Raw genomic sequence first — 20,338 nt, forward strand, 5'->3', positions numbered from 1 at the left:
ACTTTTGGAGGAAGTATGAAATGCTTCTTGAGAAGTGGCAGGGAGGACTTTGTTTTCTGACTCCTTTCCTTCCCTCAGGTCCAAAGAAGGGTTTCTAGGAAGCAATTTTGTGGGTTTTTTTAGAAGTCATAGCACTTCTAGGAAGCTACAGTCACTGTATATTTGGAAGAGAGAAGATGAATGTATCATTTCAGAGGAATCAAAATGAATTCCTAACATCTGTATGTCAAAGATTTCCTCCAAGGGTTTTCTTAGCACAAGGTCCATATTTTTCTGAAATTTCCCATACGTTTTCAGGACTTTCATAAGAACATGTGGGCTATATTTGCTACAGAGTGGCCCTTGGACCAGGGTGAATTTTTCCTTCCAAGCATCAAATTCAGCTGAAGCAACCCAAAGATCAAGTAAAAAATTTTGTTTTGCCCCGCTGTCAGTGACATGTATGAATGATGGAAAACCATCCATATGGCTAAACAGACTATCTCCACTCCCCCACAAGTAGTAACTTAATGGATGAAAGTAATATTCATCCTGATCATCTGTTTTGTAACAGGATATTTATCTCAAGCTTTCAAGAATGTCATTATTACTGGGGGAGGAGGGGAATGGGCAGTAAGACAGGATCTCTAATAGATTATTGATGCTGGGAAGCAGGTATATTGGAGGGAAGGAAATCTGCCTGAAACGCTTCAGCTGTGCTGTTGCCCAGAAAGAGGGACTGTGGGCCCATGGTAATACAAGGAGGAGGAGGAGGAGGAAGAGGAGGAAGCATTCTCATCATGGTCATTTAGGAGTTCAAGGAGACTAAGTAGGGTTTAAAAAATGATAGGACCCTGAAAGGGAGGGGGACGATGACACATCTAACGCATGTGAAGAGAGGACTGGTTAGGACGGGGACTAGGGACAAGGCTGTAAAACTGTTTCTGTGAGCACATCCTTAAAAGCTAATTGCATTGCGCTGCAGGGAGGCCAGCAGTGCAGGAGGCTGAATCTCACCTCTGGGACTCTGGTCCCGTTAAGCAAATGGCATGATTCTGACTGACACTGGCCCAGAGTATGGCTCAGTTGTTGTGGCCACCTAAAAATGATCTAATTTAAACTCTATTTCTGAACTAAGGAGTGTGAAAATTTCAAAGCTTTTTGCTTCTAGTCTGGACTTCCCGGGGTGGTATTAATAGCTTTGGTGAACTGTACTCCATTGATTTAAAGCACCTGTGCTTCTGAAAGTCAGGATTTTATCAATTTTTTATCACTTACACAGGAAGCAGTGCTGGGCTTAATGCTATTTATCCAGCTGGACATATTGACTTTGACTTAGGAGATCAAAGCATTTGGGTGAGGGATTGTGTAACATCTTCCTATAAGAATTGTCAGGGGTAAATTTACCGAGGTCTGAAACTTTGATTGATGATCATTTTGCATGAGTGTTCAGTGTCAGGAAGCATACAATAGACCCTTTTTCTTAATGGAACTGCAGGCTGTGGCACCTTTAAACATACGTATTTTTAAACATGTTTCATCACCTTCTGGAACATAGCAGTACATGAAACCCTGGAGGCGCACTTGAAAGTGAGCTTTGCCTTGGCTCCAAGGAGGTGACTCAAGACCCTTGAAGATACAGCTTGCTGTAGTGCAAGTTGGGAGCCAGTAAGGAGAGTAAGTTATAATAAGTCATTTGTCTTTTGTTGTTTGGTTTTTTTTTTCTTTGGGTTTTTCATTGTAATAACAGCATTTCCCAGTAGGTAAGAGGCTGGAAGGTATCTTAGGAGCCCAGAGATTCAGGCCTGTGCTCCCATGAGTCCTCCTTGCAGGACTGCACAGCCTGGCAGATAGATCCAGCCCTTCCTCCGAGGTTAGATAAAAGAGACCTGACTTCTTGTCCCAGATTAAGATGGGAGATATTACCTGTGAATCAACTTTCCCCACTTATTTATATGTGAAGGGTACTAGATGCTTGTTGTTAAGCACTTTGGTGTCTTATATCATCATGTACTAAGGGTTTATTCACATTCTCTAACTTTTAAAAGGCAGGACACTGGCCCCCTTCACTAGTGTAATGAGGAGAGACTGCACAGAGCAGAGCTCAGCAGGGGACTCTAGTTTAGGGGCATTATCTGCCCCCTAACAGAGAATACCCTCTACTGTTGGCTATAGAGGGTATGTACCATGGAGAATAATCTCCTGCCTCTGTCTCAAATAAAGTCATACAAAATACCTTTCCCAGCCTCAGTGGAACTAAAATGATAGTGGTCTCCTCATCACAGGAGGTGTTGTCGGCATGGATGTACTCTTTGGATGGTTGCCCTCACTGCAGTAGTAAGGGGCACATACAGAATTGAAATAGATGAAATATGATAGACGATTGTCTGAGTTCTTCTCTCAACAGAAAATTAAACACCAATAAGCTCTATAGCATTATAATGGCCCTATTACTGTCCATCTCTGTGTTTGAAAGCCATGCAGAGCTTTGATCTGCTCCAAAAATTATTGCCATGTACAAGACAGTGTTACTTTTTTTTTTTTTTCTTTTTTTTTTTTTTTTGGCTAGGTTCACAACGTGCAGACCATGCCCAAAAGATGGACCAACACTACTCTGGCTTGTTCCATCCTCTAGCTGTGACTTGTGGTTCGATCCCTAGGGCTGGCTGAGGCTGCAGGGAGCTGTGCTGGCCAGCACTTATCCAGGATTCAAGCGTCTGTGGCCAGCTTGCTGTTACCCGGAGCAGCACAGGCATTTTGAGTGGTGGTAAAGGGACCTGTTGCTGCTGCTGCTGTTTTGTCTGCAAGTTGTAGCCTTGGTCCTGAGTGTGCAACATCCTGTGCACAGCTGGTCTGTGTTACTGCAGTGTGCAGAGGTCTCCCGTCCTGCAGAAGGGTGGCAGTTTGAAAATGTTCTGTGGGCTTTTCCTTTCTTTTCCTTTTTTTTTTTCTTTTTTTCTTTTTTTTTTTTTTTTTTAGCTACAAACAAACAAACAAAACATAAATATTTGGAGTGCAGATTGCATGGCTCAAGGACTCAGGATGATTAAAAGCAGGAGCCACACAGAGACATCCAGAAATGATTGTTTTTAACAAGACAGGAACTTTGTCTGAAAACAGGATGACCTGCTGCAAAAGACGCCAACAAATCCCTGTAGAGCTTTAGAAAAAACAAGCAGGCGCCTGAGTGTGCTTAAAAAAAAAATAAAAAATCCTGCCTTGTAATAAAAAGGGATGTGAGAGTAAACAGGAAAAGAGCACTCCACACTGCGAGCAGCCTGGAGGAGGAGAGGCTGGGAAATGCGCTGATCTGAAAACTTGATATGGAAACTGAAGGGAAAGATTTCTTAATGTTCCCCAGGACAAACTCCATGTGAAAACAGAGCCTCAATGCAGCTTTGAGTGGCAGTTGCCTTCTAGTTCCCGTGTGCCTTTGTACCAGTGGTGTGGACAGTTTGGGAGGGTAGCACAGGCTCCGCAGTTTTTGTTGGCTGGCTTCTGTGGCTGTAACGAAGTGTCATTTCTGACTTGTATGAAATACAGGCTTAAGAGATATTTCTGCTGCATAACTGTATTTCCCGGTGATGCAGTTACTGCAGTTCTGCACACCTGTACTGTAGTTATAGTGCAGTATGGCTCACTCTCCCAATTTTAGTTGTGAATCCCATGACATATGTTTTTTTCCACTAAGCCCTAGCTCCTTAGGTCTTGCAATTTCATGACTGTCTTGGTTTTCATGTATCTGAAACAAGTCTTTCTAGCCTTCATGCCTGAGAAAGAAGATCTTGAAATTGTAAATGAAATGGCAGTTTACCGTAATGTGTAGACCAAAATTCTATTATTGATATTATTTTTTTTTGGATGGTTAATATTAACATCAAATGCTATTTTAAGCAATTAGGATATTTGGGCTTGATCACATTGACATTGGCAGAATTTTCAGGCTCAAATACTAAGCAGGTTTCCCATTGCAACCCATGTACCATCACTGAGACACCCGTAGCGATACATGTGGTGGGATATGTATGCAGCATCAGGCCCAGGCACAGCAGAAACTTTTAAAGCAGGTTTCTCCTCGGTGCTGCTCAAAAGTCTAACACTTCCTAGGAATTCACTTACTGCAGCTTGCGTTCACATGTGGCCAGAAACAGATTCAGCAAGCTGTAAAAACCACAGAGAGTAAAAGATTCAGCCTCTCAAATGTGGGGCCTGGTCCCCAGCAAAAGACAGGCGAGTGGTTTGGTTTGATGTCATTGGTTTGGCTTCGTGTCAGGGCTTTTGGCATGGAGGTTGCTCCCCGCTGGGCACCAGACAGCTCTGCACAGCCAGCCCCACCATGGCAGCGATGCTCCTGCTCTTGCCAAATGAGCACAGCTCTTCTGGTTTGGTGGGTCCTGTGGAAAATGCTGCAGTTCAGACAAACACCTATAGCCTTACGAGCATTGATGGGAGTTACAGAGAGGCTTTTGGATCTTCTCCCCTGGATGCAGCCCTAAATCTCCAGTGATGCATGTGTCCTAGAGCTCCTTTAGCTCCCTGAGGGCGTTTACCAGCCCTGGCCTGGGAGTGTCTCCATGTCCCTCGGTACCAGGGCTGCCTTCCAGAGAGGCTCCAGCCTTTCTGAGTTGTACTGGGGGAGCAGGGAAGGAAGACTTGTTTGTGAGCTCTTCAGATAATGGAAAAGACATTTGTCTCCACCCTCTTCTGGGTATTGCTTTAAGGCTGACAAAGAACAGCTTCTCCTCGCCCAGGAGGAGGATGGGAGTGCTCAGTACAGGGGCTGCCCTGAAGCTGGGCATCTCAGACTGGGGGCCCAGTTCTGCAGCTGTTCACAGGGGTGACAGCTACCCCTGCACGCCTTTTTGGCCCCTGCATTCTATGCAAAATGCTTCCTACTCAAGAGCTGTTGTGTTTTGATCTGTGCTTAGTTCACCTGCACCATTCCATTTTGCACCTGCTTTCTCAGGCAGCCCAGTACCTTAGTCATGGGTTTTTATTCATGCACTTTTTTTATTACATAATGGACATGGGTTTTTTAGTTTGCTTTAGTATAAATGAAAAGTGATTTGCTGCTGTTAATGTATGTGACTGCCCATAGGTCAAATACTTATCCGTGGCCTGCAGCACCCTTCAGCACTGCACTACTTGACGTGAAGAATTACATAGTAGACACTATAATCAGAGAAATTTCCAATTTCCAAGAAATTAAATTGAAAATGAAGTAATTCTTTACCTCACCAAGATAGATAGAAATACCAGCTGCTTATTCTGCCAGTTACCTTATTACCTGATCCTCACATGCAGGCTCACAGGAACACAAACAACTGCAGCAGCATGCTTTGGTTTGCCTTCATTCCTTCCAAACTCACTATGAACACAGAACACAAAAACCTACTCACAGGGTGTAGATAAGCATGTCTGTTGAAGTATCTTGAGAATTTTTTTCTTACAAGATGTTCTTGTCCTCCTCAGACAAGCAAAGACATGATATCATTTATATTGGTCTAAGAAAAATTAATTCTAAGTAGATATGTCAAGGTGGTGACAGCTTGATTTATAAAAGCTTGTAAAATAAGTGTGCAAGGTACTTAAATACATCATTGGGGGGGAAAAAGTTAATTCCTTCTCCATAAGCAAGACATGCTTTAAAGTCTGCCTTAAAATGAATACAGATTGGGTGAGATGTCCCAGGTCCCAGATTCATCTCACAAATTACCAAAGGAGCACAGCAGAAGCAGCATCACTGGAGACCTGACACGGGAAAAAATGTTTCATTTACATTAAAAAATGGTGAGTTCAGGGCAGCTGCTTAGGCTTCTGCAAATATTTTTTTTCCCCATAACTCTGTCTTAAGTAAGACATTGTGGCTTCTGTTCATCACTTTTTATTTGAACAGTGGCTCTTGTGAACCCTTGCATTTACATTTGAAGACATTTTAACTCTTGCAAATGACTTGTTGATCTCAGCTTCTTGGAAGGGAGTCATGGAGTATTGATGCCATTAGTGCAGGATAACTTTTTAATGGGCTATGCAGTAATTGGCTATTTTGGCACTGCCTGGCGGGGTCTCCAGCTTGGCCCAGTTTTGCTCTCTCAGTGGCTGCCATGCCTGTGCCCCATGAACGCCTGGAAGCACAGACCTTCTTCCCTGAGAAAAAAGGCCATTCAAACCAACCATTTTGCTGCAAAAAGCTCCCTGCTTTGGGCAGTGAGAACACCACCTCTTCACACCACTGCCCTCTCTCCAGGGGGACACTGCCATTTGCAAGGGCTAGCCAGGCAGCACAGAGGTCATGCTGGGTGCCGAGAGGTGCAGCCCAACGCCAGCGTCCCCAGCAGGGGACAGTCATGGCCACTGCCGTCCCTGAGCTGGCTGTGGGGAGGTGGCTCCTGGAGAAGACAGCAGGGAAGAGAGCAAAGGGGAGGCAGGCTGTGGTTAAGGTGTGAGGAAAAGGGGCTATTTAAGCAACAGGCCAAGGCTGGCAGGGACCTCTGGAGCCCGAGCCCCCTGCCCGGAGCAGGGTCAGCCAGAGCAGATTGCCCAGGATCAGATTCTGCACCTTTAGCTGTCAGCAGTGCAGAAGCAAGCCTTGAAGCCAGAAGTTTAGCATAGCACAGCTTATGCCAAACTCATGCGGAGAGGTTCCGAGCTGTGAGGGATGATGCTCTGAAAAAAAATTTCAACAAAGCTTTTTTTCTTTATATTCCAACTAGTCACAGATTATTTTTATTTCTTGCTCCAGAAATTATTTTGCATCATTCTGGCCATATGGAAGAAAGCAATGATGCCGTTCTGATCTGCTGCCTTAAAAATATGAAATGCTGTTTGTGTGATCTTCAGAGTAGATTAGATCTGGGAATTTCCACTTTGGGGAGGATTTTCAACATGTTGAAATTTGTTTTCAATCTAGACAAGCTACAGTAGTGTCAAGTTGTCCTACAAATTAGAAATCCTATCACAAATTGATTTTTAAAATATGTAAATGTTTTATTGATGTTTATAAACAGTGCTTCAAAGCAAGATGTTCCTTTTTTAACTTTTTATAAACTTTTTTCTTTTATAAACTTCCTTTTATTATTTTACATAATTTGATTTTTAAAAGATTTTTTTGCTAAAAAGGTTTAAAAATATTCTTTTGGCCAACTAGAGTCTCAAAATATTCCATGAGGAAGGACTCTCAGAGACAGTCAGCAGTGGCATCGCTGCTCCCTCTGAAGTCATCACTGACTTCTGGGAACAGAACATGACAAAACCACGAGTGCTTTTAGCAAGCCCAGTGTTGAAGAATGCTGTTCAGCACAAGGAGTTAAAAAAGAAATACTGTGAAGATGGGAGCTGTGGGTAAGCATCTCTCCAGTGGTACATGTCATCTATGATCAGTTATACCTGAGTTGTGAGGCTTGATGATAGACTGTGGTGTCTGTTTTCCTGATGTTATAAAATGACATAGGATTTCCCTTACTAGAGGCTGGCTACTCCTGGTAATGGAAATAATACAGCCAACACAGGTACAACTGCTTCTAAGTCTCACAGAGGGTTTAGGTGTTGCTGCATTACCTTCCCAGCGCTCTGGTTTCTGGAGAGATGCGAGCCACTGGAGTGGCTGCGGTGGCAGTGAGCCAGTGCTCCCAAGGCAGGTTCTCCGCTCCAGCTAATAAATCCCCTGGGAGCTGGGCTGGTAGTGCAGTGCAGTGTGCTGGCGCTTCAGTGGCTTGAAGAAGAACTGGCCCAGGTGCAATGTTCATGCTCCAGCAGTGCCCCGCTGGAGACAGCCCGGGTCTCTGCCCCACATCCCAGCCACTTTTCCATGTTGGGAGGTGGTGAACTTGCATCCCAGCCAGCTCTGTGTAGAAATGATGGGTTTGGGTTTAGCGCAGTGGCGACACAGCTGTCCTGCTTCTTGCCTCATCTGCCCCTGGAAGCAGTATAGACATGGCTGCATGGTGCTTCCCCTGAGCCGGGAATCCTGGGTGGTTTCAGCCATCATCCTGATGGCACCGTTTGTCCCCCAGACAGCTCAGCCGCCCAGACACTGAGATAGAAACATACTTGGGGAGACCATCTGGCATCATTATACCTCTGTAAGAATTAGGCGAGTTCATTACTCCTACAAGGGCACTTACAGTACAGGGGAGACTGGACTTCACATCGCTGAGTTTACATGGTGTGGCCTGGGTTGTGCCAGCTCAGGCCCACATGGGGATGGCTCCTTACCCTTCCCATCTTCATTCCTTAATCAGACATAAGTCATGCAATGCTGAAATGTACAAAGCAAAATGTAAGAAGATTTATTAGGGTACGTTATACCAGTACTCAAAAACAACACAGCAAAACGAAAAACAGCAACATAGAACTGTATCCACATGTATTTTGGATGAGTTTGCAGCAGCACAGAACCATTTTCTGAGGCATTTGACATGCAAAGTGCACCTATGGCCTTTCCTGGTATGAAATGCAGAACATTTTCAAAGTTTCTTGGCAGTGCAGACAGTGAGTTACTGTTGACTAGATGAAGTGATGCCACAAGTGGGAAGTGATAGATGAGGAGACAACGACAGCTCTTGGGGGCGCAGACAGATGTGTCTCCACTGCAGCACAGGGACAGATGTATCTTGTTCAGTCCAAAATTGCTTGTAAGTTGTCGTTGTCCAGTGTCACTGCTGAGTGAAATAAAGCCAAACTTGATTACTAACACAGAGTCTCTAGTCCTTTTCTCGTAGTCTGAGTCCATACATCATAACTCCAGGTTAAATTGCATATATTGGGGACGAACATAAAATAGCTACAGAGCCCAGAAGTGCAGATGACTGGGGAATCATGTTAATGAGATAAAAATTGTATTTTTCCTTGCAAATGCCAAGGGGCTATTTAAAGAGGAGAATTTTCCTTGGGGGAAAGCATTTCTGAGGTTTTTTTCCCATTGTTTTTCAGCATCATTCCAGCTGAGCCAAATAAGCCAAGCTACCAGAAACAGGGCAGTATTGCAACAGGCCCGTGCGTGTTGCAAGAGCAGCTGCGGAAGGGGAGGAAGACAGAGACAAGCTGCTGGGGGAGATATGTGGGGCTTTGGCAAGTTGTTGAGCTATCTCCTGAAGAAACCAAGCAGAGTCCACCAAGAGCAGTCTAGAGCTGCTGCATGAGGAGGAAGAGGAGATGGGGGTGGATTCTCTTTCCCCAAAATGATCCCGTGGTAAAAAAGAACCAGTAATTATAAGCAGAAAAGAAAGATAAGGGACAAGTGGAGAAAATGCTTAGTAAGGGATAGAAGATGCCAGACCTTCTCATGGTCCGCTGACTCCCTTGCCAAGCAGCTGTGTCCTACAGCTGGTGGATAGTCCCAGCTGGTGGATAATCCTAGGCAGGGAACAGCCAGCCAGGGAAGGCATTTCACGAGTGGGGTGTATACAAGGCTGTACTTCATCTGCAGGCCTCAGTGGAGGAAAAGGAGCAGAGATAATGCCCTGATGGGTAGCAGCAGGCATAGATGTGATGTTCTTTCATCATGCTTGTTTATGGTGTGGCAGCTGGGCTGAACATGCTCATTTATATTGCATTGCACAATGTGTGAGTGCTCAGCAGAGGCAGGTACCTGAAAACCAGGCATCAATGAAGGCTGCAGATCTACAGTGAACTAAACCTGACCACAAACAGGCTTTAATATTGCACTGCAGGACAGTAACTCCTGCACTAAAACAAAGAAGAGGTTTGAACATGTGGGTTGTTGGCTTCATGCACTCTGGCAAGGACCGCCATGCTGATGTTTATACCGCCATGCTGATGTTTATAAACCATCCTAGAGGGTGTCTGAGAACAGCGCAAGAACTCAGCAAGGGCAGCCAGTCTTCAACAACACACCGCAGTTGAATTTAGGGGGTGAGGTAACTGAACTGGGCTTGGGCCACCCAGCAGCAGTCCAAACCCGGCCAGTAGTGCCAGGCTATACACCTGTGTAGACATAGCTTGAGCAAAGTACACCATGGGTGCTACCACAGCCTAGGCAGCTTTTGCTGGTGGGACTTTCTGAAGAGAGTAGAAGAAACCCAAGCTGGACAAACAGGGCAAGCAAGGAGGAGAGATTGCAGAATCTTTTGTAAAGAACCCAAACTATAGCAAAGCACATGGAAACATACCACCTGAGAGCAAACTGTTGCATGTGAAATGCTATGCTGTGATAGGGAGTTGAAGAAAAAAAGATTAGTGACTTTGTAGATGAATGACCAAAGTGCTGGCATAAGAAAATGAGCTCTTGGTTTGCTGTAAAGGCGTTTGTTATGCTTTCAAGTGCTGAGCAACAGGAGTGTACAACCTGTTTCAATTTGGTGGGAAGAGGCAGCTGAGAAGTAGGGGTACTCCTCTGAATTAAAAACTGACTTTGCTAGAGTGGTGTTCCTGGCAGGTTACACCTGTTTCCCACCCCATGCCTTGCTGCCACTCTGTCTGGAGCAACGAGCTCTTAACAATAGCTGGTGGCTGGAAGGTACAGCATGTGCTGCACTGCTCATTTCCCCTTCCTCCCAGCCTGATTGTTATTGCAGCAGTCAGGAGCAAGAAGGGCTCTTTAACTCCATTAAGCTGTGAGAAACTGCCGCTGTGACAGCGAGGGTCTGACTTCACGCAATACAAAGTTGAGGAAAAACATTTAAAGAGAGAAGATGCCTTCCTGTAAGTACTTAGTACTGTAAAGCATATACATATACAGACACACTCACATGCCCATGCATCCGGGAGGAGGTGTGTGTCCATGGGGGAAATCCTGCCTGCACAAAAGTCAACAACAAAAATTCCCACCGACCTTGGCAGGGCAGGGCTTCAGCAACTGTCTGTGCATGTGGTGGGACATTGTACAAGCGTTCAGGCACACTGTGAGCACTTTTACTCACTGTAAGGCTGGGGGATGGCAGTCTGAGCTGTGCTAGCAGTGCACTGGGATACGGCTGGGGAGTGAGAGCTCATCCTCAAGCCAAGCCCCATGTGCCAGCAGCGTCGCATCACCATGTTGTCATGGCTTCCTGCGTCATGTCTGAGCTGGAGCAGCTTTGCCTGCCTGTGAGTCGCGAGAGCAATCCCAGGCAGTGACCTCGCCTACCTCCAGGGACTGGCAAGGGTCTTTGGTTGCTTGTTTGGTTTTGGCTTGGGGACTTTTCCTTTGTTTGTTTGTCCCTTGTTTGTTTGTCTCTTTAACATTTGTTTGGATTAGTCTAAAAACTGGTAAACGGCCTTCATTTACTCTGCTCCAAGAATAGGTAGGATAGTTTTCAAGGGTCAATTGGAAGAGCCAGCAGGCACTTGGATAACTCCAATCCTACATTCAGTGGTCTCATCCATCTTATTTCACCCTTGGCTCTGCCTTTGCTGAGGCAGAAATTCAAGAAGCCTACTGCTACAACTGACTTTAGTGGTTACTGTCTTGAATACAACTATTTTAAGTTTGATTGTAATTCTATTCCAGTGGGGTTTTTTCAACTGTTTTGAATTTGTGCAGCTCTAAGCATCTTTCAGTGATAATGTAGATAGAAATTTAAGATCCTAGCATAAGAAATATAAATCTTGGATTTCCTTAGGTACCTTTTGGAGATCCATTAAAAGTAATGTAGGGGCCCAAGCTTTAAAGACCTGCTCTAGTATTTTCAGCTATAGTGTGCCAAAACTTAAGTGGCTATTTTCACATCAATCCCTGCATGCAGTGGGTCAGCCACCTGATTTTATTAGCATAAAATGCATATTGTATTTATGGATTCCTCCTGTTCATAACTATCATTTTGTAATAGCTGGATTGTCATTTTTTCTCTCCTTCTTTGGCACTGCAAGCATCACAAGCCAGCATCACCACGTGTGACAGGCACTTACCTGCCACCTTCATCCTGACCACCCAGCTCCCAGCCAGGACTCCTCTGTGGGGCACAGAATTGGGTGACTTCCAGAATCAGAGCTGCGATTCCTACAGGAAAGCAGTATGTATCCGTGCCTGGGACCAGACTTGGGGCAGTATGCCAAGTGCTTTTGAGAACTTGACCCCAACTGTAATTACCATAGCTGATGGCTGTCCGCTTCTGAAAATCTGCTGCAATGTTATGGGTGCTGAACATTCAGAAAAATCAGATAAAGAACAGGCAGTCAGTGGGGTGCTGCCTCAGTTTGGGCGTGACACAACGCAGAACAGGGGCCAGAGATGCTAGTAAAGGAAAACAGAAATGTGTTCACAGTCATAGACAGTGTCTGGTCAAGATTCCAAATACCTGATGAAACCAACCAAAACAGTATTACTAGCAAACATCAAGCATACCTATTTCTGCATAAGTATAAAATGCTAAATCACTTCCAGAACAAACAGTCAGAATCTCCTTTGTAAAATACTAGCATGTCCTCAGCTCCTGTGGAAGAGCTCTGAACTAAGAACCTGAATCCAGGGCCTTTCAGTTGCTCTGGGCGAACACATCCTCACTTCCATGCAGAGCCATGGCCCCTTGGCATGCTCTGCATTTCACTGGAACAGACGGTAAAATTGCAAGCTGCTGCAGAAGTAAAAGTGCTGAACTGTTTTGGAGCTCTATCTGGGTGGGTGAAATTCATTACAATTTAATGATTTTTTTTTTTCCCATTCATTTTAAAGATGTGTGTGAACTACTTTCAGAATGTCATTTTCATCTGTGATTTCTTTTTCAGTGAATCTTTACACTGGCTATTTACATATTCTTTACACTCTTCCTTTGGCACATCTGTATGTGGAAGCCTGTGCGGGATAACACATACAGGATTGTGGTAACCACTCTATAAAGACGTAAAGTGCGGTCATTGCCAGAGTGCAAACCAGAGTCTATCAAATTTACCTTCAAACAGGGATCTCAGCTGCCCCCAAACATATCTGGATGACCCCCACATGTGTTTGCAATATGCTGCAATGACATACATGTGTTCCCACGCGGCCTATCGCCACACTGACAGCACAGGCTTCTTTGTTCAGAATCATATTATGCATGTGTTTGTTATTCATGTTTCTGCTTCCCCAACTTTCCTTTGATGTAAATTTAATAGAACTTTTTTCATCATTATTTGAAACAGAAACTCTGGGACAAAAGGAGCATCAAATATAGGACACACTGAATAACATTAGGCAATGTTTCATGCTTTTTCCGCAAGTCTAAGCCATAATAAAACATACACATTTCTCAGAAGAAAAAAAAACCTCTCAACTTTTATTCAGGAGCTACAGACTCAGAGTTAGGGTAAGGCTGGGATGCCATGGTGCTGAGCTGACCGAAGTCTACCACAGAGGGCTTGTGTCAAGGGAGGCAAAAGACTGGCTTCAGCTGTGCTAGAGACATTTTATTTTAAGTGGGCATTAGCTTCTAAGTCCCCTGCAAGTCTTATAATGTGTCATATACACATTTGGAAAATAAATGGAAAGATGCTTATGTGAAGACCGGGAAAGATGTTTAATCTTAATCTTTGCATTCCTCTATAAATGTTTCTGAGCGACACCTTCACCTGTTGTTAGCTTGCACAGTGTGTGAAGATAATGCTACTCTGTGCTTAACCTTTAAACAAAACTTCTGTGATTACTGGCCCTGGTTCCCAAAGAGACTGTGAGAAATGCACAGGGCAGATGGGAGCAGGCTTTCCCAGTGGATGCTACAGAACATTTCTGTAATGATTTAAAGCCATGTTAAACAATAGCTTGTTCACATTCAAATGCAGAGCATCCCAAGATGCTGCATGAGGCAGGGGAGAGAACTGAAATTGCTTTTGCGGAGATGCTAGGCATAATTAAAGGCTTATGTCTGAATCTTACAGCTTACAAACTGCTGTACAACAAGGGAAACAGCTCCCTAAGTAGCTTTTTACTAAACACTAAATATGCTATCATAACTATAAAAGATAGCTATCCAGCTGCTGGTGAATCGTGTGCTTGTGGTACTGTGGACATCACGTCCCTGCTCTCCCCTTGAATCCATCCCTTTCTGCTGCTGGAAAATAGCAAAGGTCCTCCAAGGAGCAGCTGAAATGTTTAATAAAAATAAGTCAGAGCTGTTTAATCTGCTTTTGCAATCTGGCTGCACTTTTTCTAAAAATCATGATTGTTCCTTTGACAAAGTTCAGGGTGAAGTGAGAGCTTTTAGCATGGCCCCCAAAGAGGGAGGAGGAAAAAGCTGCTTGCTGTCTCCCCTTTTGACATGACAAATAAAGGCAAATGTGTGAAGGTATTAGAGCCCCACTACAGAGCAGGAAGAGGAAAACAAATGGCACCACACCATATGCCCGTAATCCCAATTAAAATGCATTCAAATTCATTTGTCTTCTCCTCAGGTTCCCTTTTCCACACCAGTGAACAAGCATGTTTGACAACAGAGTGTGGGAATTTCTAGTTCACTGAGCAGGTTTCCTTTTTCTTTGCCCCTGCATCTACCTGAGGCTGCTGCCCCAAACCCTCGCCATATACTCCGAAGCAAGACTTGTCTCCTCTTGCCATACAGCCAGGCATTGTACATCATGCCAGGGACTTCAGGAGAAAGCAAACTGGGAAGCAGCAGACATGGCTTGAGGTAAAGCATTCTCAGTGGCAGAGCTGGGCTTTGTAGGAAATCCAATCTTTTAGGCTCCCTGATGACACTATGCTTAACTTGCTGCCTTTCCCAGGCACACAGCTTCCCTCACTTGAGGAATACACGTGGGGAAACATCTAGCAGGTGAGCGGCTCTTCTCCCTTCAACAGGCACAGAGTTGCAGGCACGGCAGCCAAGGTGATACCTACTCAGTGCCACTGGCAAGTAGGAGACGGGGAAAATGCTGCAGGGTACTTGGGAGGCTGGAAAATACCTTGGAGTCAGAGAGGTCATGAACACATGAGAGGAAGACTGTGTGGGATGTTCGTTAGAGGCTGAACAGATCGAGAGAGGGAGAGAATGTTAGTGTGGCAAATCAATCTGCAAGCATCAAATTGATTTTAAAAAAGGCAAAAGGATGCACTCACCGTCATAAAATCGAATAGGAAGAGCAACAAATAAACATGGTCTGTGGTTCATAAAACCGTGGTCAGATAGACAGCAGAACACTTTTCTCAGGCAGGATATCAGGCAACCTCATTTGCAGCTTTTCACATTTCTACTTTTCACAGTTCTAATGCAGAACTAATTACATCCCTGTAAAGGGCCTCCTCTCTCCATCTTCCTACTGACATTAAAATTATTGACTGGACATCTGATCACAGCGTTGCTTTGCACTGTCTCTTCCTTCAGACTCTGTTGTTTTCTCGCTTGTACCATCTTTCAGTTCTCAACCAAGAATTCAAAACACTTGCTTGTAACTTCGCAGTCTCCAGGTTTTGGGTTTTACATCCTCCTCCTTGCCAGCCTTTTCAGATCTCCATCCCACTGCTTCCCACACAGAGTACAGCTGCCAGGCTGATGATACAGATGCAGAGATAAAATTCAGTTCTCAAGAGCTGCTTTAGTAAAATGATTTTAACATGCAATACCAGACAGTTTTCTCTGCATGCATTTTCTTCATGCTTTTAGGTTCACACCTTGACCTTTGCCTCTTGAGCAGGTGGGGCAACCAATGGCAGGAGCAGGGTGTTATCTGCTGTGCTCACTCGTGCCACAGGAAGGTGCGCAGCTGAGGAAGACACCAAGCAAGTGGCTCAGTAGATGTTTAGTTAAGCAAAGGTCTGCTCTGCAGACTGGTAGGAAACGGCGTCTAATGGACCAGGGCCACTTCTTCCTGTTGCCCCAAGCCTGACTTCTGCCAACACTACAAATCTCCTTAGTCCTGCTTCAAACTCCTCAGTGTCTCATACTGTCCCCATCCACCCTTGCAGCTTTCGGATCTTCTGCCTCCTTTCCCCAGTCTTAGTCTTCATGCTGAGCTAGTCTTGGTCCCACTGTATCTACATTTTGTCTGGCCTGGGTCATTCTCTGTGACAGCTTTCAGTGGGCTGCCTGCCTGTGCCCTCAGAAGGAATGTCTCCTACACCAGTTTGCTCCCATCAGCTGTCCATATGCTTTCTGATGACAGAAGGTCTCCAGGGAAGATCCAAAGACAGGATCACATATTAACTCCTTCTTCAAAAAGGCTGAAAGTTTCTAGATAATTTAATCCTGAAAAGGATACCTAGCATGGAAAATCTCATTCAAACATTGGGAAATTTGTGGGAATGGCCTCTTACAAAGAGAAATGCAGGAAATGAGGGTTATTTGTGGCACTCCTGGTCTGTGGTTGAAATAATTATAAGGGCTCTTGCCCACCACTTTCCTAACCAGGAGTCGGGGCTCCCAAATCGGCTAAGTGAGTCTGTATGTCGAGCCATATTAGTGCTGTATGAACTGTAATATTTACTTCAAATCCTCTTGCAGACACTGTACTGATTCAAACTTGATCCCATAGCTGCTACAAACAATGTAATTATTATACAGCTCGTTATCCCCCAACAGCTGGCAGAAATGAGCTTAGTAATTCACACACAAGCTTGAAAATATGTCTGCACTTCTGTGTTACCCATCACGACTTCTTAATGGCCACTTGGACAGGCATCTACTGAACAGTATTGGAACTGATGCTTCAGACTGCTCAGAAGAAACGAGCGAACAGGAGGCAGATTCCTCCTGGTGTATGCTGAGGTTATGCCCATGGTCACTTTTTCCTGTGTGACTGTAGAGGCCATGGTGTCTCTGTTGTGTGAGGTAAGCCACGACAGAAATCTGTGAGGAGGTACAGCATTCTGAGGTTGCCTCACACTGCTCAGGGTTTGGCAGGCCCATTGTTTATATATACAACATTAATACAAAATTGATGCTTTTGGGAAACTCCACCCATGAGTGATCTAGAATACTTCCTGATATGCCCAACAAGACTTCAGCCAAGTGCACTAATTGTAGGCTGCAAAATATTTTTTCAGAGGAAAAGGATGGGAGAGAAGTAAGGGTGAAAACATAGAGAGGAAGAGATAAGGAAAGAACTGATGGGCTACAGCAGGATGGACAATATAGGCGGGACAAACAATGGATGCAGAAGGAGTCAGAGATTGTGGGTACGTTTGGGAAAGCTGTTCAACCTAATTATCAGAGGCTGGACTTAGGCAGAATGGGGTTCATGTTTGTCTGCTCCCTATTTCTCTCTCTCTGCCTGCATTCAGCTTCTGCTGGCATTGCCTTTTCCACTCACTCCCCTAAAAACTGAACCTCCCTTCTTATTCTTGGAGGTTTCAGGGTCTGGCAGGGCTTACAGCACTGCCTAGGAAATTATACTGGGGCACAACCCTTTCTTTCCCCATTCTTTCTATAGCTCCTGGCCATGCTGTGACAGCAATACAGTCTAATCCCGCTGGTTGCACTAGCCTCTTGGACAATCCACTTTCAGATGTAATGGTTTTCCTGATTGAGAAAATATTAAAACTGAGAGGTATGGAAAAACCAAGATACTCTAATGCTTAAAGAGAATATTAAAATGATGCTTACAGCTATTGTTTGGTAACACCAAGACCAAATAAAATCCAGAGTTTAAATCTCCAGGTCTTCTCAATGTTGGCCAAATGCTTCTTCTCAGTCACATGCCTTTCAAAGCCAAGTTGACCCAAGTACACAGACACAATTAACATACTGATGAAACTGATGGGCTGAAGGAAAGAATCGTATAGGAGGTTGTTAGAGGTTGAGAGCCTGGAGTACAGAGGCAGATAAAGCTGCTGCCTACAGCATGAGCCCTGAGGTGAAAGAAGTTATCTGCCTTCCCGACCTTGCTTCATCTATTGAGCCTCCAGGACCCTGGGCACATGCCTGTACATGGTCCTGCCCTCAGATAACCCCACATTTAAAGAGAAAAAAATGAAACAACTGGCACCCCACAGCTGATTCAGACTGACATGCAGAGAAATATCTCTGGCACCAAGGGCAGATGGAGCAGATAAACCAGGAAGCAGCATTCAAGGCACAAGCAGTTGGCCACTGAGGCAGATTTTTTAAAGTGCATCTCTGTGCCTAAGGTCCCAGGAAGCCACCTCACTTCCATGATTCCAGCAGCTACGAGTGCCCAGAAGATGCTAGAGAGGTTGATGCAGCCTCTGTACCAGAAACTGGCCTGGGAGGAGTGAGTGAAAGAGACAGAGCTGAAGGGCACTGCTAGTACAGAGAAACCACAGTGCAATTAGGCACTTAGAAAATAGGGAGGAGGAGACCAATATTGGCACTAGGTTTCCTGAAAATGCTCAGAAATGAAGCTCAATGTGGTATGAAAACGCTTTAGCTTCCAGGCAGTTTAACCTGAGCAGCTTGTCTGGAAGAGAGGATCTAGAAGAGACCCAGGATGCTCTGGGTCTCCCACGTAACAAACCAACGGACTGGGCTGTGCAAGCTCCTTATTATCAAAGTACTTAATTCTGAACAACCAGAAAAAGCCAGGCAGAGTCAATGGGTATTTCTCCCAAGACCTTTTCCCTCTAATTAAAAGAAAAAAATATCAAGAAAAGAAGTCAGGAAGAATCACAGGTTCAGTCCAGAGCTGTCCGGGAGCTGTGGAGCCTGGAGATCTGCCAGGCAAGCTGGCAGGAAATCAGGCGGGCTTGTGATGGAAACCTGCCTGTGTTTCATCGGAAGTTCATCCAAACAGAGATGCTGCTGCGAAACATTCTGCTTACAACAAATCAGCATTCTCTGACAAAAACCTGTGCTGTTGGAAACCTCCCAGCCAGTGTTTCTTGTGGCATAATCGTTCCTTAGATAATAAAAAAAAAAAGGGAAGAGAGGAACTGGGTGTGTCATAGCTAACATTAATGGGCTACATCATATATAGTTTTTTAAGTGACTCCTTACATGGGCCAAATCTTAAAAATGAGACCTCAGGCATTTCAGTCTGTTTTTTTGCAGCAAGTGCTGAAGGTTCAGCTTTGTTACCTTACAATGTACACAAATGTAAAAGTACTGGTAAGATGCTGGGCGAGGACAGAGCGATTTTATTGTATCCATCATTTTTTCATACTGAATAGCATTTTTCAGATATTACAGACTGTTAGTTTTGTATTCCTCCCTGTTCCTCCCAAATCCATTAGGCAGAAAAATACGGATAATTCCCTCCCGATACTCAGATTATGTAACAAGAGCACAACTCTCTCACTTTGAAATTACTGACTCAAACATCTTAAGAGAGAAATGTGGAAAACACATACACAACTCGGAATAGCTGAGAACATTTTTCTTTACAAAAGAAAAACAGAAAAAAAATGAGGGATATTTCCTCTTTAATGGTTTTGAAGGATACTGGAAACCTTTCTCATTCTAGCTTCTCTTCCAAAGGAGTACCCAAAAGGCTATAGGGTAACGTCTGTGTACAACCTGGGAACTTGGTCCCAAATACTCTTCATTTGCCTGAGTGCCAGAGCCAGAAGTGGGAGGTTCTAGTTCAGACATCTGTGAAATAAATAGCAAAGCACCCATTTAAACTAACCAGAAGCTCAAGTTATAATGGCTATATTTGTTTTCCAGGTACCTTTGAAAGAGAACAGCCATCAGCTGCTTTTAAAATTTTGTTTCTTTGCCCCCCGGTTATGTGAATACAGTGTGCAAGATAAGACATTTTCAGCATGTAACTTCAATCATGTGAGAAGTCCCACTGAGTTCAGGCAGCAACTTCCTATTGAGTCAGCAAGTACTTGTGCCTGTGTGTGATTTTAAGATGACTAATGTCCCTGGCTGTGTCTGCAGCGGTGGGTAGGTACCTTGGGCAGGATGTCCCGCGGCCCCAGCCCCCAGCACACGCCCTGGCTGCATCCTGGCTCTGGGCTGGGACAAGACTGGCGTGCCCACGAGCTTTTTTTTTTTTGAAATGAAATCCCTGTGCCCAGAGCCAGCAAGAAATGCAGTGTACTTTGTGAGAGTATGCAGCTGGGGTTATCGAGGGGATGACTGCAGGGGCATCTACTCTGTCGCATGGCCAAAAGCCCAGCTTCACGTGCAGTGTTACCCACATGCTGAAAACTCCCTGGTAACTTGGAGTGGTACTATATCAGCCCTGGCTCGAACGAGGCTATCGCAGCTTCTCTAATGAACCTCTCACAGTCTTTCAATAATGCAGCTATTTATAGGCTAGGTCTATACTGAATAAATTGCAGAAGCTGCACAAAAGCTCGCAGTGTTTCAGCAATGAAGCTGTAGAGAGACATCAGCACAGACCGAAACCACTCAGTATGGTTACGTACAATCAAATATTATAATCTGCTATGCTTTGCCTGATTACACTCACTGCTTAACTGAAAAGTTAATGGCATCTTATTACATTTATAACATTTCCTTGAAGTGAAAGCTGGTCTTGTGAAGTACAAGAATTTTCAAGTCTCATAGTTTAAGAGCTAAGCTCTGCTTTTTCGCAAGATCAA

The 20,338-nt window shown here is 44.6% G+C and overlaps 1 protein-coding gene across 3 annotated transcripts in view; it reads right to left on the bottom strand.

Annotated features, from left to right (window-relative positions):
* Window positions 1-8,243: 8,243 nt before the first annotated feature.
* The window catches only part of POC1B (POC1 centriolar protein B), a 71,972-nt gene continuing 59,877 nt past the window's right edge, over window positions 8,244-20,338 (bottom strand). Inside the window, exons 11-12 of one of the 3 annotated variants that reach the window (XR_005827921.1) lie at window positions 14,948-15,377; window positions 8,244-14,854 (exon numbers count right to left, since the gene is read on the bottom strand). Coding sequence is in view for 1 of the 3 variants with exons in the window: in XM_040594240.1 (XP_040450174.1) it covers window positions 15,306-15,377 (72 nt within the window). In the remaining 2 variants the exon portion in view is untranslated. Of the gene's footprint in view, window positions 15,378-20,338 lie in introns of all 3 variants that reach the window. The other 2 variants (XR_005827923.1, XM_040594240.1) reach the window with 2 other exon arrangements.

This window comes from Falco naumanni, chromosome 5, assembly GCF_017639655.2.
Source record: "Falco naumanni isolate bFalNau1 chromosome 5, bFalNau1.pat, whole genome shotgun sequence".
Classification (NCBI taxonomy): domain Eukaryota; kingdom Metazoa; phylum Chordata; class Aves; order Falconiformes; family Falconidae; genus Falco; species Falco naumanni.